Source organism: Sorex fumeus, unplaced genomic scaffold, assembly GCF_029834395.1.
Source record: "Sorex fumeus unplaced genomic scaffold, SorFum_2.1 ptg000241l, whole genome shotgun sequence".
Lineage (NCBI taxonomy): Eukaryota > Metazoa > Chordata > Mammalia > Eulipotyphla > Soricidae > Sorex > Sorex fumeus.
Window position 1 is genome coordinate 1,771,978 of NW_026606298.1, and position 26,285 is coordinate 1,798,262.

Sequence of the window (26,285 nt, forward strand, 5' to 3'; positions counted from 1 at the left end):
AGATCAATAAAAACAATGCATATTGTATAGTCACATATCGTGCAGGCAGGATGTATGATGCAATGTATTAGCAAAATGTCAGTAAACCAATAAATCAATAAAATCAATAAAATAAATCAACAAAATAAAATAAAAACAGTGCAATGGTCTAATGCAATTAAATGCATACATTGAGTAATGCAATAATGCAATTAAATGCATATAATTATATATGCATATAATTTTATATATAAAATTGCATATATTTTTATATATAAAACATATGCAATATATTGCATTTAATCATATTGCATATTATATTAATTATATTGCATATAATTATATTGCATTATATTGCATATAATTTTATATATAAAATTGCATATAAAATATATAAAATATATAAAAAAATAAAAATTTTATATAAAATTGCAAATAATTGCAAACAGTGCAATGAAAGAAATGCAAAAGAAAGGCAGACTGCCACGTGCAGCGCCTCATTTGGATGTGTCTGGAGTCTTGGAAGCTTGACTACCCTACGTTCTCCTACAATGGACCTTGAGCTTGTTTGGAGGTTCTAGCAGGGGAGCGCAGCTACTCGTATACCCTCGACCGAAGACCGGTCCGTCTCTATCGGGGAAGGCCGTCCTCTTCGACCGAGCGCGCAGCTTCGGGAGGGACGCACATGGAGCGGTGAGGGAGGAAGGGGACACCCGCCTAGCCAGCCAGATCAGCCGAATCAACCCTGGCGATCAATGGGGTGACAGATGTCGCAGCCAGATCGCCCTCACATCCGAGAGACGCGGCGCGCCCGCCCGGTATATAAGGCCCGCGCGGCCGCCCACTTCTCGCCGAGGGCGACCCGCGCGGGCCTCGTGGCGAGCCCCCGCCCCGCTCGGGCACATCGCCACCCGCCTCTGCCACGGTGCCCGGGGCCCCGCGAGGCTCGCGCGGGTGTGCGCGGGGGGCTTCGTGGGCGCCCCGCGCGCCGGGCCCAGCATGCCTTGCGGAGGGAGGCGGGGCATGCTAAGTAGGCGCGCCCCATTGGCCGCCTCCGCGGAGCCCCGCCCCGTGGGCGTCGCCCAGGCCGCCCGGGTCCCGCCCCGCGCCCGCGCCTGCCAGTGCGCGCTGCGCCCCTGCCCAGACAGAGCCGCTCGCCGCGTGCAGGCCGGTGTCCAGCTGTCCAGGTGTCCAGCTGTCCCGCGTCCAGGTCGGTGTCGCCCCCTGCATCCCCCCTAGTGTCCCCTCGGGGCTCTCCCGACTCGTCCCCCTCCCAGCGATCCCCCCCCAAGCCCCCCGCCCAGCACGGCGGGTGGCCCCTGGGTGGAGGTTGGGGGGTCTTCTGGGCGCGCGCGCGTTTCCCTGGACCACCCTGCGGGGTCTGGATGCATGCGCCCCTGCAGAGGCTCGACCACCGCCCTCCCCGTTCCTAGGCCGTGGGGGCAGTGTGGGGGTCGCCGCGGACCGGGGTCCCCGCTGACCCCAGCGGAGTCCCGAGTCCCCAGGTGCGCCCGGGGGGCTGGGGGAGGTCGCGCATCCTTCGGCAGACGGTGGTCCCCACCCCACCCCCACCCCACCCCTCCGGTGGGCGGGAGACTCGGGGCGGGGGGTGTTTGGGGCGAGTGTGGATATTGGCAGAATTGGGGAGAGGAGAGCAAAAATGCGAAGGTTTTCTCGAGGTGGGCGTCTGCGGATGCTCGGGGGTCCGCCAGGTCCCGTCCTGCGGGGACCCGCGTCTGGGCGGCTGGCACTGGCTGGGCTGTTCGAGATCGGGAGGAGAGAGAGAAGGAGGGAGAAGGGAGAGAGGAGAGAGAGAGAGAGGGAGAAGGAGAGAGAGAGAGAGAGAGAGACAGGGAGAGGGAGAGAGAGAAGAAGAGAGGGAAAGAGGGAGAGAGAAAGGAGGGGAAAGAGGGAGGGAGAGAAAGGAGAGAGGGAGAGGGAGGGAGGGAGAGAGAGAGAGAGAAAGAGAGGATAGAGAGAGAGGGGGGAGAGGGAGAGGGAGAGGGAGAAATAAGAGAGAGAAGAGAGGAAAGAAGAGAGGGAAAGAGGGAGGGAGAGAAAGGAGAGAGGGAGAGGGAGAGAGGGAGAGAAAGAGAGGAGAGGGAGAGATGGGGGAAGAAGAGAGGGAAAGAGGGAGAGAGAAAAAAGAGAGAAGAGAGGGAAGGAGAGAGAGGAGAGAGAGGGAGAGAGGGAGAGAAAGAAAAGAAGGAGAGGAGAGAGAGGAACAAGAGGGAGAGAAAGAGAAGAGAGAAAAGGAGAGAAAGGAAAGAGGGAGAGGGAAGAGAGGGAAGGAGAGAGAGGGGGCAGGGGAGGGCGCGACCCCCACAGAGAGGGACCGGAGGGGGGGATGGACACAGGACCCCCTCCCCTCCCCCCCGCACGACCTAGGGAGCCGCGCGCTGCGGGGCGGGGGCTGCGGCTCGGACCCGGGCCGGGGTCCGTCCCCCCTGCGAGCGTCCGTGTCCGCGCCCGTCGCTGTCCCCGCAGGCCGAGGATGTCGGCGCGGCCGCGGCTGCACTACCCCAACGGGCGGGGCCGCATGGAGTCGGTGCGCTGGGCGCTGGCGGCCGCGGGCGTCGAGGTAGGTCCCCCGCGCCCACCCCGCGCCCACCCCGCGCCCACCCGCGCGAGCGCCGACCCCGGGGCGCCCCGGACCCGGGCGGGAGACTCGGGGCGGGTCCCGGGGGCCGGGGGTCGCGCGCGCTCTCTCTCTCTCTGGGGTGGGGGGGGTTGCTCTCTCTCTTTGGGGGGTCGCCTCTCTCTCTCCCTGACCCCCTCTCTCCCTCTCTTTTCTCTTTTTTCTCTCTCTTTCTCTCCTCTCTCTCCCTCCCTCTCTCTCCTCTCTCTCTTTCCGCCCCCTCTCTCTCTGGGGTGGGGGGTTCGTTCTCTCTTTGGGGGGTCGCGCTCTCTCCCTGACCCCCCTCTCTCCCTCTCTCTCCCCTCTCTTTCTCTCTCCCTCTTTCTCTCCTCTCTCTCCCCTTTTCTCTCTTCCTCCCTCTCTCTCTCCCTCTCCCTCTCTTCCTGTCTTTCCCTCTCTCTCCTCTCTCCCTCTCTCCTCTTTCTCCCTCTCCTCTCCTCTCCTCTCCTCTCCTCTCCTCTCCTCTCCTCTCCTCTCCTCTCCTCTCCTCTCCTCTCCTCTCCTCTCCTCTCCTCTCTCCTTCTCTCTCTCTCCTCCCTCACTCCCTCTCCCTCATCCCTCTCTCCCTACCCCCTCTCTCTTCCTCTCTCTCCCTCTCTCTTTCCTCTCTCTTTTACTCTCCTCTCTCTCTCCCTCCCTCTCTCCCTCTCTCTCCTCTCTCTCTCTTTGGGGTGGGAGGTTTGTTCTCTCTCTTTGGGGGAGTTGCTCTCTCTCTCCCTGCCTCCCCTTCCTCTCCCCTCGCCCCAAATTCCACTTCCAATCACCTACCTTCAAGAACACCAGCCAGCTGTCTCTTTTGTCCATCTGTGTTCCATCAGTGTCCACCCCACCCGGCCACCCACTCCGTTTGTACTCTGGCAGTTTTAAAGCAAGACCTTTTTTTTCCCCCCTCTAAAAAAGACCAATTGTGACCCATAACCAGAATGTTTTTACCCGGCTCAATCATTCTTGCACGATTCCTTACTGTTATCACACACTGTCTCGCACACCTCTTTTTTCTTGTTCACTCGGATCCAGTCTGGGTCTAAATCAGGTACGCAGGTTGTATCTTAGTATTTAAAACAAAACGGGAACAGTTTCCTCTGTGTCTTTTAAACAATAAACTTCGTTCTTGGGGATGATTCTAGACATAGACAGGTTTGGAGACGAGCTCAGTCTTCCAGTTTTCCTCAGTGAACAGTCAAGTCAGCTAAGAAATGAACAGGGTTATCTGAGCAAACTGCAGACTGGTCCCAGTTAGTTTTTCCATGAACCTTCTGTAAAGCCAGGGACATTATATTTAATCATTGCTTTTCCTTAGTTTCCTTTCGTCTGTCAGAGTCTTTCCATTTTTCTGTTACTTTATACAACCTTGACCGTTGAGAAAACTGTCAGGAATTTATGGCTTGTTTTTTTTTTTTTATTTTTGTTTTGTAGAATCCTCCCTATTTGGACTTCTCTGATTTTTCCCCCTCCCCTCCTAATTAGATGGGGGTTCAAAAGCACAGGACTTTGCTGACTGCATCAGAGTAGAATTTACGTGAGTTCTCACCAGTGCTATTTATCGTGGTCATTGATCAAGGCCTATCTGCAGTTTCTTCTTTGGAAATGGACTATTTTTTTTTTTCTTACCTTGGTTCTTCGGGAGTGAATCAGGAAATTCAACCCACAAAGGGATTGTTAAAACTCCATCTTTCAGAAGGGAAAATATCTGTTTTTAGAATTTTTGTGTAAGGAAAAATATTTTCTTTTCCATCCCTACCTGTTTATTTAGTCGTTGTTTACCTCCGTGTAAATGTCCACTATTTTGTACTCTGGATTATAATCCAGCAACTCTTCATGTTGTTTAGATTGTATTTTCGGATAGGCTCTGGGCATAAAACAGTACTCTTCTCTTTCTTTGTTCTTTCACCATCACTCCTCTTACTAAATAACTTTCGGGCAGTTCAAAATGCTCTGGGATTATTTTCCCAAATCCTGGCTCTAGAGTCATGAATTTCTTAAAGGGCCCTGGACCCTTTTATAAAAAAAAAAAATGGTATTAGTTGCCCCCATCTGGGTGTTGCTTTTCTGCATTTATTTCTAGTGCCAGTTATTTGTGGCAGAAACTGCATATAAAATTTCGCCACTCTGGATTTGACTGAAGACCCACATTTTATTTATTTATTTATTTTGGCACGAATAAAAAAGATCTTTATTGTGCGGGGCCTGTGGGCTCACAATTTCTGGAACTGCTTCTTGGTTCCAGCGGCCTTGGTCACCTTGAGCACATTGAAGCTCACAGTCTTTAAACATGTTCCTCCCTTCACCATATTTTCTGTAAACCGCTAAGCTAGACCCAGAGATGTGATTACATTCAGGCCCCGTTTCTTTTTCTAGCTTTAGATTTTTTTTTCCCCACTGCCAGTTTAAAGCAGAGATTTACTGTGGACTGGTGTTATTGCACGACTTCAGAGAATGCATGTCTGGCCAGCTCACTTTTCAGCAAAGCTTGACCAGTGAGTGTTCAGGTGACGTCAGCCTCATCCGCGGGCTGTCAAGTTTCTTCCATTCCCTTTTCAACCAGTGGTTGTAGCGGCTGTTTATCGTCATGATTTTGAGGAATTACAAAATGGCTGTTTTTCTACCATGATTATTTCACCTGAATATATTAGCAGTGATTCCTTTCTAAAGGGTCATTTTTCATGTGCTGATTATTTCATTTCCCTGAAGCGCAGCTCATACAATGGCAAGAAAAATGCTGGATACTTTTATCTTATATCTTTTATCTTTTATATCTTTATCGTGTCTTTTATCCATTTTTAGAATGAGTCATTACCGTGGCAACTTCCAAGGACGACAAACGACTATTGTTGTGTTTGGGGTTCATTTGCCACATGATGGATGTTTTCTTCCTTCCTTCCTTCCTTCCTTCCTTCCTTCCTTCCTTCCTTCCCTCCCTCCTCCCTCCCTCCCCCTCCTTCCCTTCCCTTCCCTTCCCTTCCCTTCCCTTCCCTTCCCTTCCCTTCCCTTCCCTTCCCTTCTTTCCTTCCTTCCTTCCTTCCTTCCTTCCCTCCCTCCCTCCCTCCCTCCCTCCTCCCTCCCCCTTCCTTCCTTCCTTCCTTCCTTCCTTCCTTCCTTCCTTCCCTCCCTTCCCTTCCCTTCCCTTCCTTCCTTCCTTCCTTCCTTCCTTCCTTCCTTCCTTCTCTCCTTCGCTCTCTCCTTCCCTTTCCTCCTTCTCTCCTTCCCTTCCTTCCACCCTCCTTCCTTCTCCCTCCTCCCTCTTTTTGAAAGTTTTTTTGGCCATACTCAGGGCTTTCTCCTGGCTCTGTGCCCACAGATCACTCCACCAAGTCTCTTGCCTACTGTCCAATCTCCCCAGCCCCCATTTTATCATTTTCTAAGTTCTATAAATCCTGCCTTTGACTTCGGTTACGACATTAGCGTTGTTGAGGCCCCTGACCCATCATTTCCACAGAGCACCCATTGCTGAATCTGCTAGGACCACCCCTGTCGAGAGACCTGCCTCCTTCAAGTCAGTGCCCCTTCAGGCCTTTGGGATTTTTTAAAATTGGTCTTTTGGACCACACCCAATGGTGCTCAGGGATCACTCCCAGCCCCACTGGAGTTCAAACCCAGGACTCTTACTTGCAGTGCATCTGTGCCAAGCCTTTGAGAAACCTCCCTGGCTCCTCAGATTGCTTTTTTTTTAAAAAAATATTAAGAGACCCGTGGACTGGAGCAATAGCACAGCGGGTAGGGCATTTGCCTTGCGGCCAGCCGACCCAGGGTCGATTCCTCCGTCCCTCTCGGAGAGCCCGGCAAGCTACCAAGAGTATCCCGCCCGCACAGCAGAGCCAGGCAGGCTCCCCATGGCATATTCGACATGCCAAACACAGTAACAACAAGTCTCACGATGGAGACGTGACTGGTGCCCGCTCAAGCAAAATTGATGAACAACGGGAGGACAGAGCTATTAAGAGGCCCTCACAATTATTCTTGCTCATCAGACCTGAATGATGTCAGCTAACTCCTGTTATCTCTGTCAGCCTTAGACAGTTCGGACTTCTCAGCCCAGGTTTATAGGATGGGCCCTCTGCCTGCTCGACCCTTTTTGTACTGTGTCCCTTTGGGTCACGATTCTCAGTCACGCCTGGAGATCCAGCTCTATGAAAGAAAACGAGTAGGACATCGCTTTCCATGAGCGCCTGACCCTGCTAGACTAAGCACCGTGGGTCGACAGATGGGCTGAGCGATAAGGGGGCTTCCGTCTGGAGCCCACTGCTTTGGACCACATGGATCACAGAGCGGATCCCCAAAGCATCGGTGGTCACTCCCCTTTTCTTTACTAAAGGCTTTTTTTTTGTTTGTTTATTCTTTGTTTTTTGGGTCACACCTGGCGATGCTCAGGGGTTACTCCTGGTGGTGCTGGGGAGACCATATGGGATGCCAGGTATCGAACCCCGTTCGGCCACGTGCAAGAAAGACTCCTTACCCGCTGTGCTATCGTTCCAGCCTCCCCCCCCCCCAAGGCAGTTTTAGCGAAGCATATTCTCACAAAGCTATGAAACACTTGGAAGACGGCTGGCTGCCCGTGGGTGTGTTCATGATCCCCAGAGAGGTTATGACCCTCCATGGGACCCCGGTGACCACAGCCTGCTGGCAGGTGGCCTGACCTCGGGGGACTCAGAATCCTCGGTCTCAGCCTTCTGGGTTGAGTCCTCAGAACCCAATTTCTGCCTTGCTCGATGCTGATTTTCAGCTGCCTGGGGCTTCATTTTCCTCCAGAAACCCAGTTTGATCCCCTCCTGAGACAAGTGAAAGAGAACACATGTGAAAGAGCGCCCCAGACTCCTACTTCAAGACTTCGGGGCAATTCTCTCAGGAGTTACAGAAAGTGCTGTGGTGTGGAAGAGGTCACTTCCCTCAGGAATTATGCGTGGACCTTTTACCTATGTTTGAGTGTAGAAGCCAAGGGTACAGACAGAGTCATAGGCACTGTTTCAGGCGTCAGCATCAGAACCATCTGGAAGATTTGTTTTTAAAAATGTGCTGGAGACAAGCCCTAGTTCAGTGGTTAGGGCCTTTCCTTGCTTGCGGTCAACCCTGGTTTGGTCCCTGGCACCACATATGATCCCCCAATGACAGGAGAGACCCCTGAGCAGCATGTATCTTCCCCTGAGAATGAACAGTTGTTCCAATGACCACAATATCATTTCTACAGCTAACAAAATGATACACAATCAACATTCAAAAAGTCCCAGCTATCCCCAAGTACCGCTCTAACTTCCATCGCTTTAGTGGTTGTATCTGTTCCTCTTGCATCCCCTCACCCATCCAGGCTCTAATGAAGACTCAAGGTGCTTGGTTTCTACATTTCTTTTCTAGTTTTTTTTTGGGGGGGGGGGAGGGAGAACACCTTGCAATGCAGTAGGAGTTACTTCTGGCTCTGTGCTCAGAAATTACTCCTGGCAGTGCTCAGGATACCATATGGGATGCCGGGGATCGAACCCTGGTGGGCCGTGTGCAAGGCTCACACCCTCCCCAGTGTACTATCACTCAGGCCCCATGGTTAATCACTTTTTCATCCAGGGCAGTACTTGCTTTCTATTCTAATATGCCCTTGACTTCAGTGAAGAGAATTATGTGTAAGAGAAATGGAAACGTCTGCAGGACTTTGTACAAACCCATCAGTTACATGGCTTGGAAATGAACCTGCATCAAAAAGAATCATTAGAGGAGGCTACCAGGCTGATATAAAATTCCTTTTTTATTTTTAAAGCGTGTGTGTGTGTTGGTGGTGATCAGATCCAGGCCCTCCAAATGCAGGACAGCTGCTGTAACCCTGAGCCACATACCCGTTCCATTAGGTCTCTTTTAAATAAAGATTTGCTCCTGGACCACAGAGATGACGCTCTCCGTTGGGAACGGATGTCTGGATTAGAGGAGCTGGTTCAGTGGCAATGACAGAGTGAGGGTGACAGATGCAAATACATCTCCCAAAAGAGTTTCTGAAAGTTGTGTGCCTTAAAGACTCTTACACACAGACACACACACCCACAAACACACACACGCACACAAACACACACACACAATAAAATGCTTTATTCTGCCTATAGGTTTGAGAGAAAGATTTCAAGCCACTTGCATTGCAAGGATATTTCAAATTCTATAAGTGCCTAATTTCTTACTTCATTCTGAGATTCCTCCGCCCCTCTCGGAGAGCCCGGCAAGCTACCGAGAGTATTCGATATGCCAGACACAGTAACAACAAAGTCTCCAATGGAGACGTTACTGGGCCCGCTCGAGCAAATCGATGATCAACGGGAGGGCCTTTACCTTTACCTTTTATTCTGAGGTTCAGGTGAAATGTTTGGAACAATGTTTTTGCATGGTTACTGAGTCCTTCTGCACTATAGGACATATCTCAGAGTACTCCCTGTTGGGGAGCTCTTGTTGGATCAGTTTTTCAGATGGATGAGTTAAATAGAGAGCCAGTGGGGTGAGACTTCAAAAGGGTTGAATAGTTTGTGCTTTCTGGCCTAATGCTTTCAGCACCCTTATGATTCTGACCAGAATCATTCATACTGCAGCTTGCAAATTGGTGATTTTTCTGAGTTGATGCACAATTAGTAATTAGTGCTAATTCTGGTGTCTGTCTTTCTTTCTTTCTTTCTTTCTTTCTTTCTTTCTTTCTTTTTTTGAGGAGCTTTTCTGTTTCCTAGTCCCCATTTTGGGGGAGGGGAGGGAATTTGGATCACACTGAGTTGTGCTCAGGACTTACTCCCTGACTCACGGGCCATCCCTGGTCATGCTCAGGGATGGTACTGGGGATGGTACTCAGGGATGGTACTGAGGTCATGCTCAGGGATGGTCTTTGGTACTGGGGAGGGAACTAGGATTGGCCCTTGCAAGGCAGGTAGGTATCTGCTGTACTTACTATCTCTGCCTGAACACCGGCCCTTTTAAAAATGGGGCCAGGTATTTTTGGTGGTGATGGCGTGTGAGACAGCCCTGGACCGGTGTTGCTCCTGTTGAGTTTGAATTGTCGAGGGTACTTCATCCAGTAGAGCCCTCTGCATCCTTGCCTGTGACGTGTCTCATCACTTCTGAACATGCCTTTACTTTCTGACATCACAGAAGCACCCTTGGCTCCTAGGAGCGTGTGCTCGGTGCATACTCAGAACCCAAGATGTGGACACTGAATGTCTTTGTTCTCTCTGCATTTGCAGCATGTTAACTTGAACACAGCACACATGTGTTGGGTTTTAACATACTTGCTTGTATTCTCTTACGTACATTTTTTGTCCCTCTCAGAGAGCCCGGCATGCTACCGAGAGTATCCCGCCCACACGGCATAGCCTGGCAAGCTCCCCATGGCATATTCGATATGCCAAAATCAGTGACAATACGGGTCTCATTCCCCTGACCCTGAAAGAACCTCCAATACGGCAGCTTTGGGAAGGACGAGTCAGGAGAGGCTGCTAAAATCTCAGGGTTGGGATGAATGGAGACGTTACTGATGCCCACTCTAGTGAATCAATGAACAACAGGATGACGGTGATACAGTGAATTTGGTATTTCAAGTCCTGAAACTATTACAATATTTACCTTCATTTGGGGGGGGTGTTTTTTTTTTAAATTTCAGTTTGATGAAGAGTTTCTAGAAACAAAAGAACAGTTGCAGAGGCTGCAGGATGGTAAGTATGGAAATGTGATTCACTGTCACTGATGTTGATTTTTTTTTTTTTGCTTTTTTCGGGTCACACCCAGTGATGCATAGGGGTTATTCCTGGCTCTGCACTCAGGAACTACTCCTGGAGGTGCTGGGGAAACCAGATGGGATGCTGGGGATTGAACCCAGGTCAACCGTGTGCAAAGCAAGCGCCTTACCCGCTGTACTATAGCTCCAACCCTGATAGTTTTTTTTGTTTGTTTGTTTTTGCTTTTTGGGTCACACCCGGCGATGCACAGGGGTTCCTCCTGGCTCTGCACTCAGGAGTTACTCCTGGAGGTGCTCAGGGAACCAAATGGGATGCTGGAAATGGAACCCGGGTTGGCTGAGTGCAAGGCAAACGCTCCACCTACTGTGCTATCTCTCCAGCCCCGGAACTGCATTTTAGAGGTTTCAAAATTTAGACTTGGCTTTAGACACATGCAGTTCCTGGCTGGTGTATCGGCTCCTACAGCTCTGCAGAACCTTCACGATTCTCCCTCTTCTTCCGTGCACTGAGGCCATGTGTTTTTTCCTAGGGCGAGAAGCCGAAAGGAATGTTGAGAGTAATGCTAGCTTGCAGGCTGCTTGTGAGGCTAACGCTCCTGCTCGGGGTGGCACTGTGATCGGGGAGCTGGTGTCTCCTGCCCTACCCGAAGCCCTGGCCTCACTGTCCTCCTCATCCGAGCACCTTGGATGTTCCAAGGATCCGCTAAGCACCAAGAGGACCTCGGAGCAGGAGGGGCAGGGAAATGCTCACTCCTCACTCTGCACTTCCCTTCTCAGGAAACCACCTGCTGTTCCAGCAAGTGCCGATGGTGGAAATCGATGGGATGAAGCTGGTGCAGACACGGAGCATTCTCCACTACATCGCAGAGAAGCACCATCTCTTTGGCAGAGACCTCAAGGAGAGAACCCTGTACCGTGGCTACTCTCGGGTGTTCCGGCTTGTTGTCTTCCTGATGCCTTAGTTCACTCCCTGCCCTCCACTGCTCTGTGTCCTTAGGGCGAACAGGGAGGAAACACAGTTAGGGGATTGATATAGGAACCCTGCGTAAAAATGAGAGAAGAGAATTGGTCTAATATCTTGGGCAGGATTTTTTCAGATTTCAAGCTTTTATGGTTGCTGCTGCTGCTGCTATTTCTTGATTCTCTTCCTCCTCCTTCTCGTCCTCCTCCTCCTCCTCCTCCTCGCCCTCCTCCTCGTCCTCTTTCTTGTCCTCCTCCTCCTCCTCCTCCTCCTTCTTCCTTCTTTCCTCTTTCTTCTTCTTCCTCCTCCTCTTCTTCCTCCTCCTCCTCCTCCTCTTCCTCTTCTTCCTCGTCCTCCTCCTTCTCCTCGTCCTCCTCCTCGTCCTCCTCCTTCTCCCTTTTTTCTTCTTTCTTCTTCCTCCTCCTCTTTTTCCTTCTCCTCCTCTTCCTCCTCCTCTTCCTCCTCCTCCTGTTCCTCCTTTTCTTCCTCCTCCTCCTCACTCAGGAATTACTCCTTGTGGTGCTTGGGGGGCCCTGTGGGATGCCAAGGATTGAACCTGGGTTGACCACATGCAAGGCAAACACCCTACCCACTGTGCTATTGCTCCAGCCCCCCCCCCCTTTTTTTGTAGGAGTACTGCTATTTACTCAGCCATTGATTAGTCTGGTTGAATTGGGCATGAACTCCACCTTACCTTTTTTTTTTTTCATTTTTATAATTTTATTTATTGAATCACCGTGAGAGCAGTTACAAAGCTTTCGGGTTTAAGTCTCGGTCATACAATGAAACGCCCGTCCCTTCACCAGTGCCCATTTTCCACCACCAAAAAACCCAGAATCATCCCACCCCACACCCTCACCCTATCTGTGTCCAGCCCTCTTTTATTGTTTTTTTTTTTCTTTTTGGGTCAGACCCGGTGATGCCCAGGGGTTACTCCTGGCTCATGCACTCAGGAATCACTCCTGGCGGTGCTCGGGGGACCATATGGGATGCTGGGACTCGAACTTGTGTTGGCCATGTTGGCTGTGTTCAAGGCAAAAGCCTTACTCGCTGTGCTATCGCTCCAGCCCCTCCAGCCCCCTTTTTATTGTTTTTTTTTTTTAATCTTTCTTTTCAAATGTATTATTATGGAGTATGAAGAACAGGCAATCTCTCTGACATTTGCGGCCTGGGGTACTGTGCATTATTACAGTTCAAACTCAGAATTGGGTCCTTGTCATCTCCAACTTCTGTGGGGGAAGATTGATTTAGTGGCCATGCTGGCGATGTTCAGAGCTTACTTCTGACTCAGTCTGTGATCAGGGATCACTCCTGGCAGTGCTCAGGAGACCCCATGGGGTGCCAGGGATCGAACCAGGCCAGTTCTATACCAAGTAGGCACCTTCTCCACTTGATTTTCTCTCCAGTCTGGGTTCTTGTATCTCTAAATGCCTGGCCCTGGGCATTGGGTTACGCTCCAGAGTCCTGATGAGTTTTTTTTGTAGAAGAGAAGAATTTATGACACAGGCCTCCTAATACCATGGGACCTAGTGAAATGCTGACTGCAGACTGTTTGGCTCAGTTCCTGCCATTCCCCAAGCATTCCACAAATGACACTCACTATTTTTACACGTCTCAGCTTCCACCCACACCGAACACATGTATAGGAGTGGCAGGTGGGGGGGAGAAGGTCTGGGAGAGGGCACTTGTGACTCTTGTACTTTCTAATTTGTGACACATTCTTCTGGAGGATTTTTTTTCTAAGTCACAACTGGACTTGACTCTGCATCTTTGCTTTCCAGAGACAAATGTTGGGGGAAAAAAAATATTTTTTTGGAGTCCTTCGGTCAATAGATCCTTTAGCAGAAAAGTACTCTGACGCGTTAACTTGAGGAAATCAGCTTGTCCTGAGGGAGGAGAGACGAACTGTTGCTTTCTGTGATTGTTTTTTAAGGATCGACATGTACGTGGAGGGGACGCTGGACCTGCTGGAGCTGCTTATTATGCACCCCTTCCTGAAGCCTGACGACCAGCAAAAGGAAGTGGTCAGCATGGCCCAGAAGGCCATCGTTCGCTACTTTCCTGTGTTTGAAAAGGTGAGCGACAGAGAACCTAGGCGCCCAGATGGCCAGATCTGGGGCTAGAGCGATAGCACAGTGGGTAGGGCGTTTGCCTTGCACGAGGTCGACCGGGTTCAATTCCCAGCATCCCATAGGGTCCCCTGAGCACCGCCAGAAGTGATTCCTGAGTGCAAGGCCAAGAGTGCATCACCAGCTGTGACCCCCCCCCCCCTCAAAAAAAAATAACCAGATCTCCAGGAGTGGCTACAGGTGCCTCTTGTGCTCAGGGCAGAGGGAGGCTGGCCCAATCTTTCTCATCTCCTGACAGGAAGAAGGATGTTTGGAGCACTCAGACTCTGAGCAGAGCCGCGTTCTCTAGGAGGCAGGAAAACTCACCCCATGCCTGATAGCTCCCTGCATTCTCCTGGTGGCCTCTCCCTGTGAGATATTAGAGCAGAAATACCCTCACTCATTCACTCCACTGGCATTTGTTCTGCTTATATATATCCGATGGTCTTGTTGATAGTTTGACTCTTTTCTTATCCTTCTCTTCTTACTACCTGTGCTTTTTTTTTGTTTTTGGATGTCAAATTCCTCCTTTCCTGACCTAAGAGGATTCAAAGAAATGTTTCCACTAAAAATCAGACGAGAATGTACAAATATGCCAGCCAACTCCTCTTGCCACCATCATGGATTTAGATTTTTTTTTTTCGACTTTTATTTATGTGTATTTAAATTTTTAATTGAATCACTGTGAGCTGCAGTTAAATAAAACTTTCATGTTTGAGTTTCAGTCATACGATGATCAAACACCCATCCCTCCACCAGGGATTTAGACTTTCAGGAGAGGACTGCTCTTAGGCTTTTCTGTCCCTTGGTTTCAGAACATTTGCTGACAGGCATTCTGTGAATGTCCGCTATGCAGCCATGTGATATGACAGGGAGGAACAGGTGTCCTGAGGCAGGAATGTTTATATGTGTTACTTGTAACTCATGGGCTGAAAGCACTCACTCCTCTTGTACACATAATTGAATAGTCTCACAGAGACCAAGCGACATGCCCGTGGCTGGAATTGGAACTGTGGCCTCTGACAGGGAATCTGAAATTCACTGTTCTTCCCCATGCTGGCTCCAGGAGCTATATTTGAATTTTTTTTTTTTGCCCTTTTGGGAGACACCCAGTGATGCTCAGGGGTTACTCCTGGCTTCGCACTCAGGGATTATGCTGGCAGTGCTTGGGGATGCCTGGAATTGAACCTGGGTTGGCCACGTACAAGGCAAACTAATACCCTACCTACTGTGCTATTGCTCCAGCCCCTGAATTTTTTTCATAAGCAGAAACCCTACCAGGCAAACACACAGCACACCTTACACCTGTGGGCTTCCCAGAATTCTCTGTAGAGAATCTTCTCACCTTTACCTTGGGTCCCTTGTCTCTTGTGATCCACATTTAGTTCAACGAGTCTCTGCACCAAAGTATTCCTTTCAAAGCAAAGATGAACTCTCATGCTTTTAGGTTTCTGTCTTGGAAGATGTGAGAGGAGGTCTGTCTGCCTTCCTTCTCTGATGTCAGAAGCCTCCTTCAGTATGACAGGGGATGGGGGTGGGGGTGGGAGTGTCTTCTAAGCAGGATTCTCCAAAAGTTTACTTTTTCTTTTTCTTTTTTTTTTATTTTATTAAAAATTTTTTTAATAGTGAGACATCATGAGGTACAGTTGCAGACTTACACATTTTTTTGCTTGGGTTTCAATTATACAATGATCAAGTACCCATCCCCCCACCAGTGCCCATTTTCCACCACCACGGATCCCAGTATCCCTCCCACCCCCCATCCCCCCATCCCACCCTGCCTCCGTGGCAGGGCATTCCCTTTTGTTCTCTCTCTCTTATTGGGTGTTTTGAAAAGTTTACTTTTTCATTCTACATTTTTTTTTCATACTCATTTCTCATTTATGGGTTCTGTTCTTAGAAATGCATAATTGTTTTTTGTGGGTTTTTTTTGTTTTTTTTCCCCCCTTTTGGGTCACACCCTGCGATGCTAAGGGGTTCCTCCCAGCTCTGCACTCAGGAGTTACTTCTGGCAGTGCTCGAGGGGATATATGGGATGCCGGGATCGAACCCAGGTCAGCGTTGTGCAAGACAAACAAATGCCCTGCCTGCTGTACTATCGCTCCAGCCAAAACGCACAACTGTCGAATGAAATTGGAGTCCATCGAGAGAATTATCACTTCTCCCAATCACCTGAATTTATTAGGGGTTTTTTGGGGAGGTCACGCCCCGCAATGTTCAGGGGTTGCTTCTGGCTCTGAACTCAGGAATTACTCTAGTAGTGCTTGGGGGACCATATGGGATGCCAGGGATCAAACCCAGGTTGGCCACGTCCAAGACAAACACCCACTTTGGCCTTATTAGGGTTCTTGCATTCCTGTAGGTACTATTGTAGAAGAGATATCTTTTTAAGACATGAGACACTAAATTCAGAGTTAATGTTTTTTTCTCCCTTACTAGGTGTATTGTGGTAAAAGCTGCTCTTTGACAATGCTTTTATTTTTTTATTTCGACTCCTACTTCTCCACCATAGGAAATAATATATGAGCTGATGTGATTTTTACGAGGGATGAAAGAACAAGACCAGCATTTCATCCCCTTCTCAGACGCTGCAGTGATTTAGTGGCTTTGTTAGATTCTCCACATCGAGTATTATAAGCTGTGTAAGAAAAACATTTATATTGTGCAGGTGTTACGAGAGCACGGACAAAGATTTCTCGTTGGCAATCAGCTGAGCCTCGCAGATGTGATTCTGCTCCAAACCATTTTGGCTCTAGAAGAGAAAATTCCGAACATCCTGTCGGCATTTCCTCATCTCCAGGTAAACGAAACCACCTATTAGAAGATTGGTCCGAGACTCTTAGGTCTTCTGTCAATGTCTGTTGATTGATGTATGTGGCTACGTGTGCGTGCGTGTGATTTCTTTTTATTACTTTTGCTTGAAGTGAATTGATATACCCATTGATTCACGTATAAATTTCAGATGTGCATCTCTGCAAACCAACATGCTCATGTATAGTACATTAATTGCTCCAATTTTATTTTATTTAGTTTTATTCTTCAGCATAGGGCTGGAGCGATAGCACAGCGGTAGGGCATTTGCCGTGCATGCAGCTGGCCCGGCCAAGCCAGGTTCGATTCCTCCGCCCCTCTTGGAGAGCCCGGCAAGCTACCAAGAGTATCTTGCCCGCACGGCAAAGCTTGGCAAGCTACCCGTGACATATTCGATATGCCAAACACAGTACAACGAGTCTCACGATGGAGACATTACTGGGGCCCGCTCGAGCAAATCGATGAACAATAGGAGGACAGTGCTATTCTTCAGTATATACTTGCCCTGTTTGTTTTAATTTTTCCACTCTCCTTCTCTCTTCCTTCTCATTACCATTATTTTGTCTTATGAGAATTCAAGTGTTCATTTTTTTGTTATATTTAACTCATCTGTTCTACATGAGTGAAAACATTCAGTCTTTTTCTCCATCTTAAAAAAAAACTGAATTTTTTTTTTTTTTTTTTTTTTTTTTTTTGCTTTTTGGGTCACACCTGGCAATGCTCAGGGGTTACTCCTGGCTCATGCACTCAGGAATTGCTCCTGGCGGTGCTCAGGGGACCATATGGGGTGCTGGGAAGCGAACCTGTGTGGGTCATGGCTGCATGCAAGGCAAACGCCCTACCCGCTGTGCTATGGATCCAGCCCCCCAAAACTGAATTTTTTATTATTCCCTTGTGGGTATATATCAAATCTTCTATACCCATTCATAGGCCCTTAGGTGGTTTTCAGTTCCTGGCTGTTGTTAATAATGCGACAGTTTTAAATATCTCTTAGCATCCTTGTTTGTTGTTTCTTGGATAAATGCCTGGATTGTACGGAAATTCCATGTTTTATGTTTTGACGACTTTGCGTACTGCTTTCTATAAAGGCTGCTCTGGTTTATAGTCCCACCAACAGCGGGGGTAGGTTCCCCTTTTGGCCACTTCCTTTCTAACACTGAGTGTTTCTTGCCTTGGGGTCATAGCCCTGGTCATGGGTGTGAAGGGATATCTCATTGTTTTGTTTTGTTTGGGTGTTGGTTTTTGGGCCACACCGGTTGTGCTCAGTGCTTGTTCCTGGCTCTGGCTTGGGGATCACTCCTGCTGGGCTCAGGTGATCATATTGGATGCCGGGAATGGAACTTGGGTCAACCACGTGCAAGGCAAGCACCCTATCTGCCTCTCTGTCCCTCTGGTCATTTTGATTTGAATTTCCATCTTAGCCAGTATCGTCCTGTGCATCTGGCCATCCATATCTCCTTTAAATGATGCTTCATTTATATCCTCTGCCCATTTAGTATTGTTAAGTTTTATAAGTTCTCTACACAAACATTATTATTATTTTTTTAATTTTTTTGGGTCACACTCGGCGATACACAGAGGTTAGTCCCAGCTCATGCACTCAGGAATCACCCCTGGTGGACCTTGGGGGACCATATGTGATGCTGGGAATCAAACCCGGTCGGCAGCGTGCAAGGCAAACACCCTTCCCGCTGTACTATTGGTCCAGCCCCATATATATATATATATATATATATATATATATATATATATATCCTCAAGCGGGCCCAGTAACGTCTCCATTTTGAGACTTGTTGTTACTGTGTTTGGCATACTGAATACATCATGGGTAGCTTGCCAGGCTTTGCCGTGAGAGCGAGATACTCTCGGTAGCTTGCTGGGCTCTCCAAGAGGGGCGGAAGAATCGAACCCAGCTCAGCCGGGACGGCCACTTGCAAGGCAGAAGCCTTACCACTGTGCTATTGCTCCTTATATATTTTAAATTATGGCATCGTGATTTTTATTCATAGCTGAGTTTAAAGCACACAGTGTTTCAATACCAATGTCAGCTTCCCTCCCAGTGTTCCCAGCGTTTGTATATTTTAGATATTGACCTTTTATTCTATGCGTATACATGCCCTCTCCCATTCCGTAGAATATATTTTCATCTTGATGCCAATTTCTTGCACTGTGCAGAAGCTTTTTGGTTTGCAGTACGAAGTCCCATCTATTTAGTTTTGTTTTTGTTTCCTTTGTTGTTAGAATTGAGTCCCCCCAAATAGCTGAAAGGCTGATGTCTGAGAGCTTGTCATACATATTTTCCTGAGTGCATTATCTGGTGTTGGGTCTTACATCCAAGTCCATTTAATCCATTTTTAATTAGCTTTTGTCTCTGGAATTACATGGTTTCGTTCTTTTGCTTGTGGCTGTCTAGTTTTCTCAGCACTCTTTATTAAAAATGGACTACTTGTTCTTTCATTGTACAGTTGTTGTCTGTAATATGTGTGGTTTAATTTCTGGGCTCTCATTACTGTTCCCTTGATCTGTTTGTGTGTTTTTGTTTCACTACCATGATGTTTTAATGACTGTCATTGTTTTGTACAGATTCAGGGAATGGAGAATGATCCCTCCATTTTTGTTCTTTTTTTTTTTATCAAGTGGTTTTGTTACTGGGTGGTTTTTTATATTTTCATGCAAATTTTTCATATACCTTTTATAATTTTTAAATCACGGTCACGGTCCTCCCGTTGTTCATCGATTTGCTCAAGCGGGCCCAGTAACGTCTCCATCATGAGACTTGTTGTTACTGTGTTTGGCATATCGAATACGTCACGGGGAGCTTGCCAGGCTCTGCCGTGCGGGCGAGATACTCTCGGTAGCTTGCCGGGCTCTCCAAGAGGGGCGGAGGAATCGAACCTGGCTCAGCCGGCTGGCCGCGTGCAAGGCAAACGCCCTACCGCTGTGCTATCGCTCCAGCCCCAATTTTTAAATCATTTTTTAAAAATTATTTTTAAATTGAATTACAGTGAGATATGTAGTTACAAAATTGTTCATGAGTGGATTTCAGTCACATCACGATCCAACACCCATCCCTTCACCAGTGTACATTTCCCACTACCAATGTGCCCTGTTTCCCTCCCTGACCCTGATACCTCTACAGCAGGCATTTTCTCTCTCTCTCTCTCTCTCTCTCTCTCTCTCTCTCTCTCTCTCTCTCTCTCTTCCATTTGGGACATTATGGTTTGAAATACAGATACTGAAAGGTTATCAAGTATATCCCTTTAAATTTAAATCATATTTCTGTGAGGCATGCCTTTGTGATTTTGATAGGGGTCACATAGAATCTATTATTACTCTCAGTAATATAATCACGTTAACTGTGTTCCTTTTTCTCATCTGATTCTGAACAAAGAATCTCTTTCCATCTCTCTGAGTTCTCTTCTGTTGCCCCAAACAATATTTTATTGTATGAGACTTTGGCCACTTTGGTTAAATTCATTCCAAGGTGTTTAATTATTTCTGGTGCAATCGTAAGTGGAACCATTTTCTTAATTTCTCCTTCTGCTAGCTCATTATTTGTGTATACAAACACAATATATTTGGGGAAATTAATTTTGAAACTTGCTTTTACTCGATATCTGATAGCTTTTTGTGTTTAATATGTCTGATGCATTTTCACTGGAGTCTTCTGGATTTTCTATCTAAATTATATTATATGCAACTAGTTTTAGTTTTACTTCTTCCTTTTTAATTTGGATACCTTCTATGTTCTCTTGCCTAATTGCTCGTGCTAGCACTTCTGTTGTATTGAATAGTGTATTATACACTATACACTGTATTGAATAGTGAATAATGTATTTCTAACCACTAGTTAGAAATCTTTGTCTTGTTCCTGATCTTAGAGGAAAAACTCGATTTTTTTAATCATTTAGTATAATATTGGCTCTGGGTTTGTCATATATGACATCTTGGGAGCAAAACAAGGAACCTCCTCTCTAATTACCTTGTTCTATAATTGGTTGGGTTATTTTTTTTTACATTCTGGTTATTAGAATGAGATAAAGGTACAATTTTGGGGAGGGGGCTATCACACCCAGCTGTGCTCAGGGTTCACTGACTCTGCTCAGAGACCACTGATAGTGGGCCCAGGGGACCATGTATAGTGCTGTGGTTCGAACATAGGTTGGATGTGCCCTACCTGCTGTACTATCTTTCTAACTACAAAGGGACAAATTTGAAATTGTCTTCCTTGTCCTCAGATCATTATAACCGAAAAGATAATTCACATGTTAGGAAATGTAACATGTGAATTATCTTTTTTTCCTTAACTGTGTTCTTGGAACAAAGGACATACTCAGTTTTCCAAAGAGACTCGCCATATGAGTAATTACAGGGACAAAAGGTCTGGCCGTCTCTCTGCGCCATATATGTTGACCTAAGCACTTGAAGGTCAACGTCAAAAATAGTGTTGCTATTAAGGTACGACTCCTGGTCTCAGAAGTAAAATTGTCTCGGATCAGAAATATCCAGGCTTGAATTCCAAGAGAAGACAGATGACCTAAATAGCATCTCAAAGACTGCCCAGCATTCTCCCATAGATGCCAAGGATGACTTATCGCATTCCTGGGTGTTAGCGATAATACTCATATTTAGACTTATAATTGGTTTATATTTTTAATTAATACTTACAACTCACTCCTGAGTAATACTTCTGGCAGAATTGATCCTAGAATTTTATCTCCTTTTTCATGAGTGGGGGTCAGGGGGGCTCTCAAGCAATGTTCCTGGGGCCCAGGGGCCACTCCTGGAAATCTTTGGCCAATCAGATGGTTCATTATTCTGGCCCAGATGTTCTGGAGGCCTCTGGGACCACCTGGATGATCCTAGATTTTTTTTTTTTTTGAGTAGAGTGAGTCTCAGGGATTGAAACCAAGACTTCAAACACGCAAAGTATATACTGTACCATTGAACTATGTACTTGTCCCCTGGAATTAGAATATTGAAGACGAAAAGGTCTTTAAAAAACGAATCTTGTCCAAGGACTTCAGTTCATGTAGGAGGAAGTAAAGACACAGGCGGCGAAGTCTGAGCCAAAGCGACTCTCTTGAGTGGGTTCTGTGTGGAATCTTTTCCTTCCATCTCAGGCTTGCTGCTGTGCTTGGGAGGTTGGGAAACCAGAACCCCTTTGGCCTCTTTGTGGTCCTGCAGCTATTTTTGTACAATCCTCAAGCCAAGAATGGTTACTTCATTTTTAAGTGTTTGGAAAAATGTCAAAAGAACAGTGGCACTTTAAGACACATGAAGTTCCATGAAGCTTACATTTCAGCCTCCATATATAAGTTTCATTGGCTCAAAGCCACGCTCATTCCCTTGTGTGATGTTTGCAACTACTTCTGTGCAGTGAGGAGCCCGAGTTTTCAGAGAGAGAGAGAGAGAGAGAGAGAGAGAGAGGCTCAAGGCCTGAAATATTTCCATAAATGTTCTGTAATTTTATTTTTTTTTGCTTTTTGGTTCACACCCGGCGATGCTCAGGGGTTACTCCTGGCTCATGCACTCAGGAGTTGCTCCTGGCGGTGCTCGGGGGACCATATGGGATGCTGGGAATCGAACCTGTGTTGGCCATGTTGGCTGCGTGCAAGGCAAACGCCCTACCCGCTGTGCTATCGCTCCAGCCCTGTTCTGTAATTTTTTAGAAAAAATCTTGCTATTCCCAATATAGACCCATATTTATACATCTCTGATAAAAAACATAAATAAAGACACATACATTTAATTTCCACATACATTTAATTTCCAAAGAGTAACAACATTGGCGGGGGGGGAGCGATAGCACAGCGGGTAGGGCGTTCGCCTTACACGCGGCCAAGATGGCCGACCCGAGTTCGATTCCTCCGCCCCTCTCGGAGAGCCCGGCAAGCTACCGAGAGTATTCGATATGCCAGACACAGTAACAACAAAGTCTCCAATGGAGACGTTACTGGGCCCGCTCGAGCAAATCGACGATCAACGGGAGGGCCTTTACTTTACTTGCATACCTTGAAGTGTTCAGAGCCTACTCTTGACTCTGCACTCAGGGATGACTCCTGAGGTGGTGGGTGCAGGGGATGGAATCCACATCGGCCATGTGCAAGGCAAGTGCCTTCACCTCAACCTCTGCACTTTGTTACTCCAGCCCAGAGTAACAAAGTTTTAGGAGAATTTTCCCCCCTATGATATCATTTTGCTATATCGACAGAGACAATCACTAGTTAAATGCATGGACTCAGAATGAGAATAGAAATAATAATAAAAGGGTCACGGTCCTCCTGTTGTTCATCGATTTGCTCAAGCGGGCCCAGTAACATCTCCATCGTGAGACTTGTGTTACTGTGTTTGGCACATCGATTACGTCACCGGGAGCTTGCCAGGCTCTGCCGTGCGGGCGAGATACTCTCGGTAGCTTGCCGGGCTCTCCAAAAAATAATAATAATTTTTTAAAAATCTTTATTATTTATCTATTCTTGAATATACAGAAACTGACATTCTTTGATTTACTTTTTTTTTTTTTTTGCTTTTTGGGTCACACCCAGCAATGCACAGGGGTTACTCCTGGCTCCACACTCAGGAGTTACTCCTGGCGGTGCTCAGGGGACCATATGGGGTGCTGGGAATCAAACCCGGGTTGGCCGCGTGCCAGGCAAACACCCTACCCCCTGTGCTATCGCTCCAGCCCCTCTTTGATTTAATTTTAATGCCACTAGGTCAGGTCAGAGAGATAGTACAGTAGGTAGGGAGCTTTCCTTGCACGCAGCCAACCCAGCTTTGATCCCCAGCATCCCATATGGTCTCCTGAGCATCGCCAGGAGTAATTCTTGAGTGCAGAGTCAAGAGTAACCCCCGAGGACAGCCAGGTGTAGCTCTAAGTACTCCACCCCCAAATAATAATAATAATAATAATAATAATAATAATGCCGATAAGCCTCTTAAATAGCCCAGGGACCTACTAATATTTTCCACTTTTGATGCTAACAACTTGTTCTTAAAACCAGGCATGCAAGTGTAATTAATCGCTGATTAGCTGGAGCATCAGTGTTAAAAGACTTTTGACTCTAATACCATCTATGAGATGATTGAAAGGGTTTGAAAAAGAAGTATTTAAAGTTGTTTTACACATGGTAATTGTGAACCATAGGTTAATAATCCTGGAATGATAAATCCTATGAAACAAGCTTCTAAACATTGGTGTGATATTTAAAATGTGATCTTATAGATAGTTAAAATAAGTAATAAACCCACATTTATGGATAATTAATTGATATAATTATTAGTTTTTATGAATATGAGTGACATATGTTTATATGTGTTTGTAAGCTTAAGACAGTCAATTGTACTCATTTGACAATAAATGGTAGCATTTTAAGTAAAGGTGTGTTGGCTTTGAAAGTTTTATTAAAATAGTTGTCACTGTCACTGTCCTCCCGTTGTTCATCGATTTGCTCGAGCGGGCCCAGTAACATCTCCATTGGAGACTTAAAATAGTTAAATATGCAGATATGCCCTTGATATATTTTAGAATTTTCACTAGATCAAATGAACTTATAAATTTCTGAGAATGGGTGAGATTTATCCCTGTGAATGGAGAAATATTTTTTTCTCCCATTAATTTCTTGTATATGAGTTTTAGACTACAAAAAAATGTGACTGGCCATTTTCTACACAGCCAAAAGATTGCTAGTGAGTTGAAAAGTCCAAAGAAACTGAACCCTGAAATATAAGTTGCACCATCTGATGACTTTATAAAACTCTTTTTTATAAACGACTTCTGCATTTTCTCTGAGTAGATCAATATATTTTAGGTACTTCCCATAATTATTTTTCTTTCCTTAAGTATAATAATCCTAGTCTAATTTTCTTTATTTTGCCCTCTGTAAGAAGACCCATTTTGGGGGCATATTTGCAGCAAGATTGATCTAAAACTACTGTCTAGGGGCTGGAGCGATAGCACTGCGGGTAGGGCGTTTGCCTTGCACGCGCCCGGCCCGGGTTCGATTCCCAGCATCCCATATGGTCCCCCGAGCACCGCCAGGTATGATTCCTGAGTGCAGAGCCAGGAGGAACCCCTGTGTGTCTCTGGGTGTGACCCAAAATGCAAAAAAATAGATAAAATAAAACTACTGTCTATATGAATTCAAGAAGGACTACACACACATACATATGTAATGTAGTAGAAATGAAATGTGATTTTATCATCTTGGATTATTAATTACATAAGTTTGGTATGCATTCTTATGTTTAATAAGCCTCTTACATTAAAAAATGTCAAAATTCTTGAGAAAAAAACAAAACTACTGTCTGTATATAATCAGCCAAGATATTCAGGTTGAGATGCTGGATTCCAGTTCTGGTTTGGATCCCTGCAACAAATATTTATTATTCTTAATTTTTTTTAATGAGGGGAGTGGGGGAGGGCATACCTGGCAATGCTTAGGAGTTACTGCTGGCTCTGCCATTAGGAATTCCTCCTGGTGGTGCTCGGGGGACCATATGGGATGCTGGGGATCGAACCCGAGTTGTCAGTGTGCAAGGCAAGTGCTCTATCTGCTGTACTCTCGCTCTGGTCCCAGCTGCAACAAATATTTATCAAATGTTGTTGGGCCACTATACACCACCGTATTGCTATTGTAAGTAGTGGCTGTTCACCTTCAACATTTGTGTTCTTTTTCAGGAGTTCTCAGTGAAAATAAGTAATGTGCCCACCATTAAGAAATTTCTCGAACCCGGTAGCAAGAAGAAGCCCCCTCCTGATGACATCTACGTGAGAACCGTCTACAACATCTTTATGCCATAAAAAACGTGTATTCATCTGTGAGTGAGAGCTGGTTCCTGCAGACTTCTCTGTCCGCCACACTCTCTTCTTTGATGCCAAGTTGCTGTGACCCCAGCTCTGTTATGGTGCTAAGTATACTCGTCCTTAAGCTGGGTCTTGCATTTCAAGAAAATCTCTTTTAGAAACATTGACATTTGTGTGTGTATGTGTGTGTGTGTGAGGGGGTAGGGGGAAGTCCAGCGATTTTCTGGAAGGTTTTTCCGTAAACTTTTTTGGAGACATTGACCTTTCGATGTGATTACTCATTCTCGCTGATTAGAATGGGCAGGACCTCATGTTCTTGCCAAGCTTATTATTTGATGCCTCTTTTTATCAAAACCCTCATCTTTGGTGTCTGATAGCAACAAAATGTCTAGTGACTCACTCTTTTATCAATGGTTCTCAATCTATGATAGTCATGAATGACGTCAGTATCAGCAAAAAATAAAACAATTTACAAATAACTGTCCTGTTGCTAGAGTTTATAAATTATTCGAAAGATATAACATGTTCACCTGGTTTAGAATTCAACATTGTCTAAGGAATTATAAGGTTGGGTGTGTTCTTTTCAGCTCTGTCCCCCAGATGCCCAGATACATAGTCTTTTGCTCCCTAGAGAACAAACATAGTTCTCATCTATATATTCTTCCAGTTATATTATATTTGTGCACATAGAGGAATGCATAAATATACCCAAGTGGTTATTCATAGGCTTCTAATTGTTTTGCATTTCAGAGCTAAAAGGATCACTCATCCCTACTGCTTTGCCTGCATTGATTTACATCTCATTAACCAGAGGTCCAGGAGGCAAGCCTTAAAACAGAGCCCTAGTCTAGAAAAATCCACAGCACTGTCAGGGAGGCAGACATGCAAACAAGAGAAGTCATTTTGGAACAAGAAGTCTTGTTGCCTGGGGTGACTCTGCTACACTTAGACTGGTAATAACCAAAGCAGGGCCTGGTTTTGATGACTGGCCCGGAGACCTCATTCCTGTGGGAAGGATCTCGTGTTCCACTCTGCAGAACCAAGCAGAGAGATGGTGAGGAGATGGTCAAGGGATGGTGAATGTGGGTCTTAGTCCTTGGAAAGCATGAAGGTGTTTTACCAGAGTAAGGTCAGGGCAGACGAACAGCACGGCAGCAAGGGCAGGCAGCGTTTCATCTTCACATTTTCCCATGTGATTCTGTCGCCATTCGGACGTTTGGGACTTCTGGGAGAGCAGCAGTTAGGGGACAGGGCAGTAGTGGCCAAACCCAAAATGCAATGAGACAGTCTGGGCCTCT

General features: G+C 46.5%; 1 protein-coding gene across 1 annotated transcript; it reads left to right on the forward strand.

Moving 5' to 3' along the window:
• The first annotated feature begins 1,133 nt into the window (after positions 1 to 1,133).
• LOC130018211 (glutathione S-transferase A4) lies at positions 1,134 to 25,454 on the forward strand. Its single transcript, XM_056108976.1, has 7 exons — positions 1,134 to 1,189; positions 2,467 to 2,560; positions 10,224 to 10,275; positions 11,076 to 11,208; positions 13,193 to 13,334; positions 16,036 to 16,167; positions 24,862 to 25,454. Exons 2-7 carry the CDS (start codon positions 2,474 to 2,476, stop codon positions 24,982 to 24,984), a joined length of 669 nt encoding a protein of 222 aa, XP_055964951.1. The 5' UTR covers positions 1,134 to 1,189; positions 2,467 to 2,473; the 3' UTR covers positions 24,985 to 25,454.
• Positions 25,455 to 26,285: the final 831 nt, after the last annotated feature.

Excerpts from the sequence above, each read along its gene's own strand:
- LOC130018211 (XM_056108976.1), top strand. The coding sequence starts at position 2,474 with ATGTCGGCGCGGCCGCGGCTGCACTACCCCAACGGGCGGGGCCGCATG. Across the intron at positions 10,276-11,075 it reads GTTGCAGAGGCTGCAGGATG|GAAACCACCTGCTGTTCCAG; the intron begins GTAAGTATGGAA and ends TTCCCTTCTCAG. Across the intron at positions 16,168-24,861 it reads CGGCATTTCCTCATCTCCAG|GAGTTCTCAGTGAAAATAAG; the intron begins GTAAACGAAACC and ends GTTCTTTTTCAG.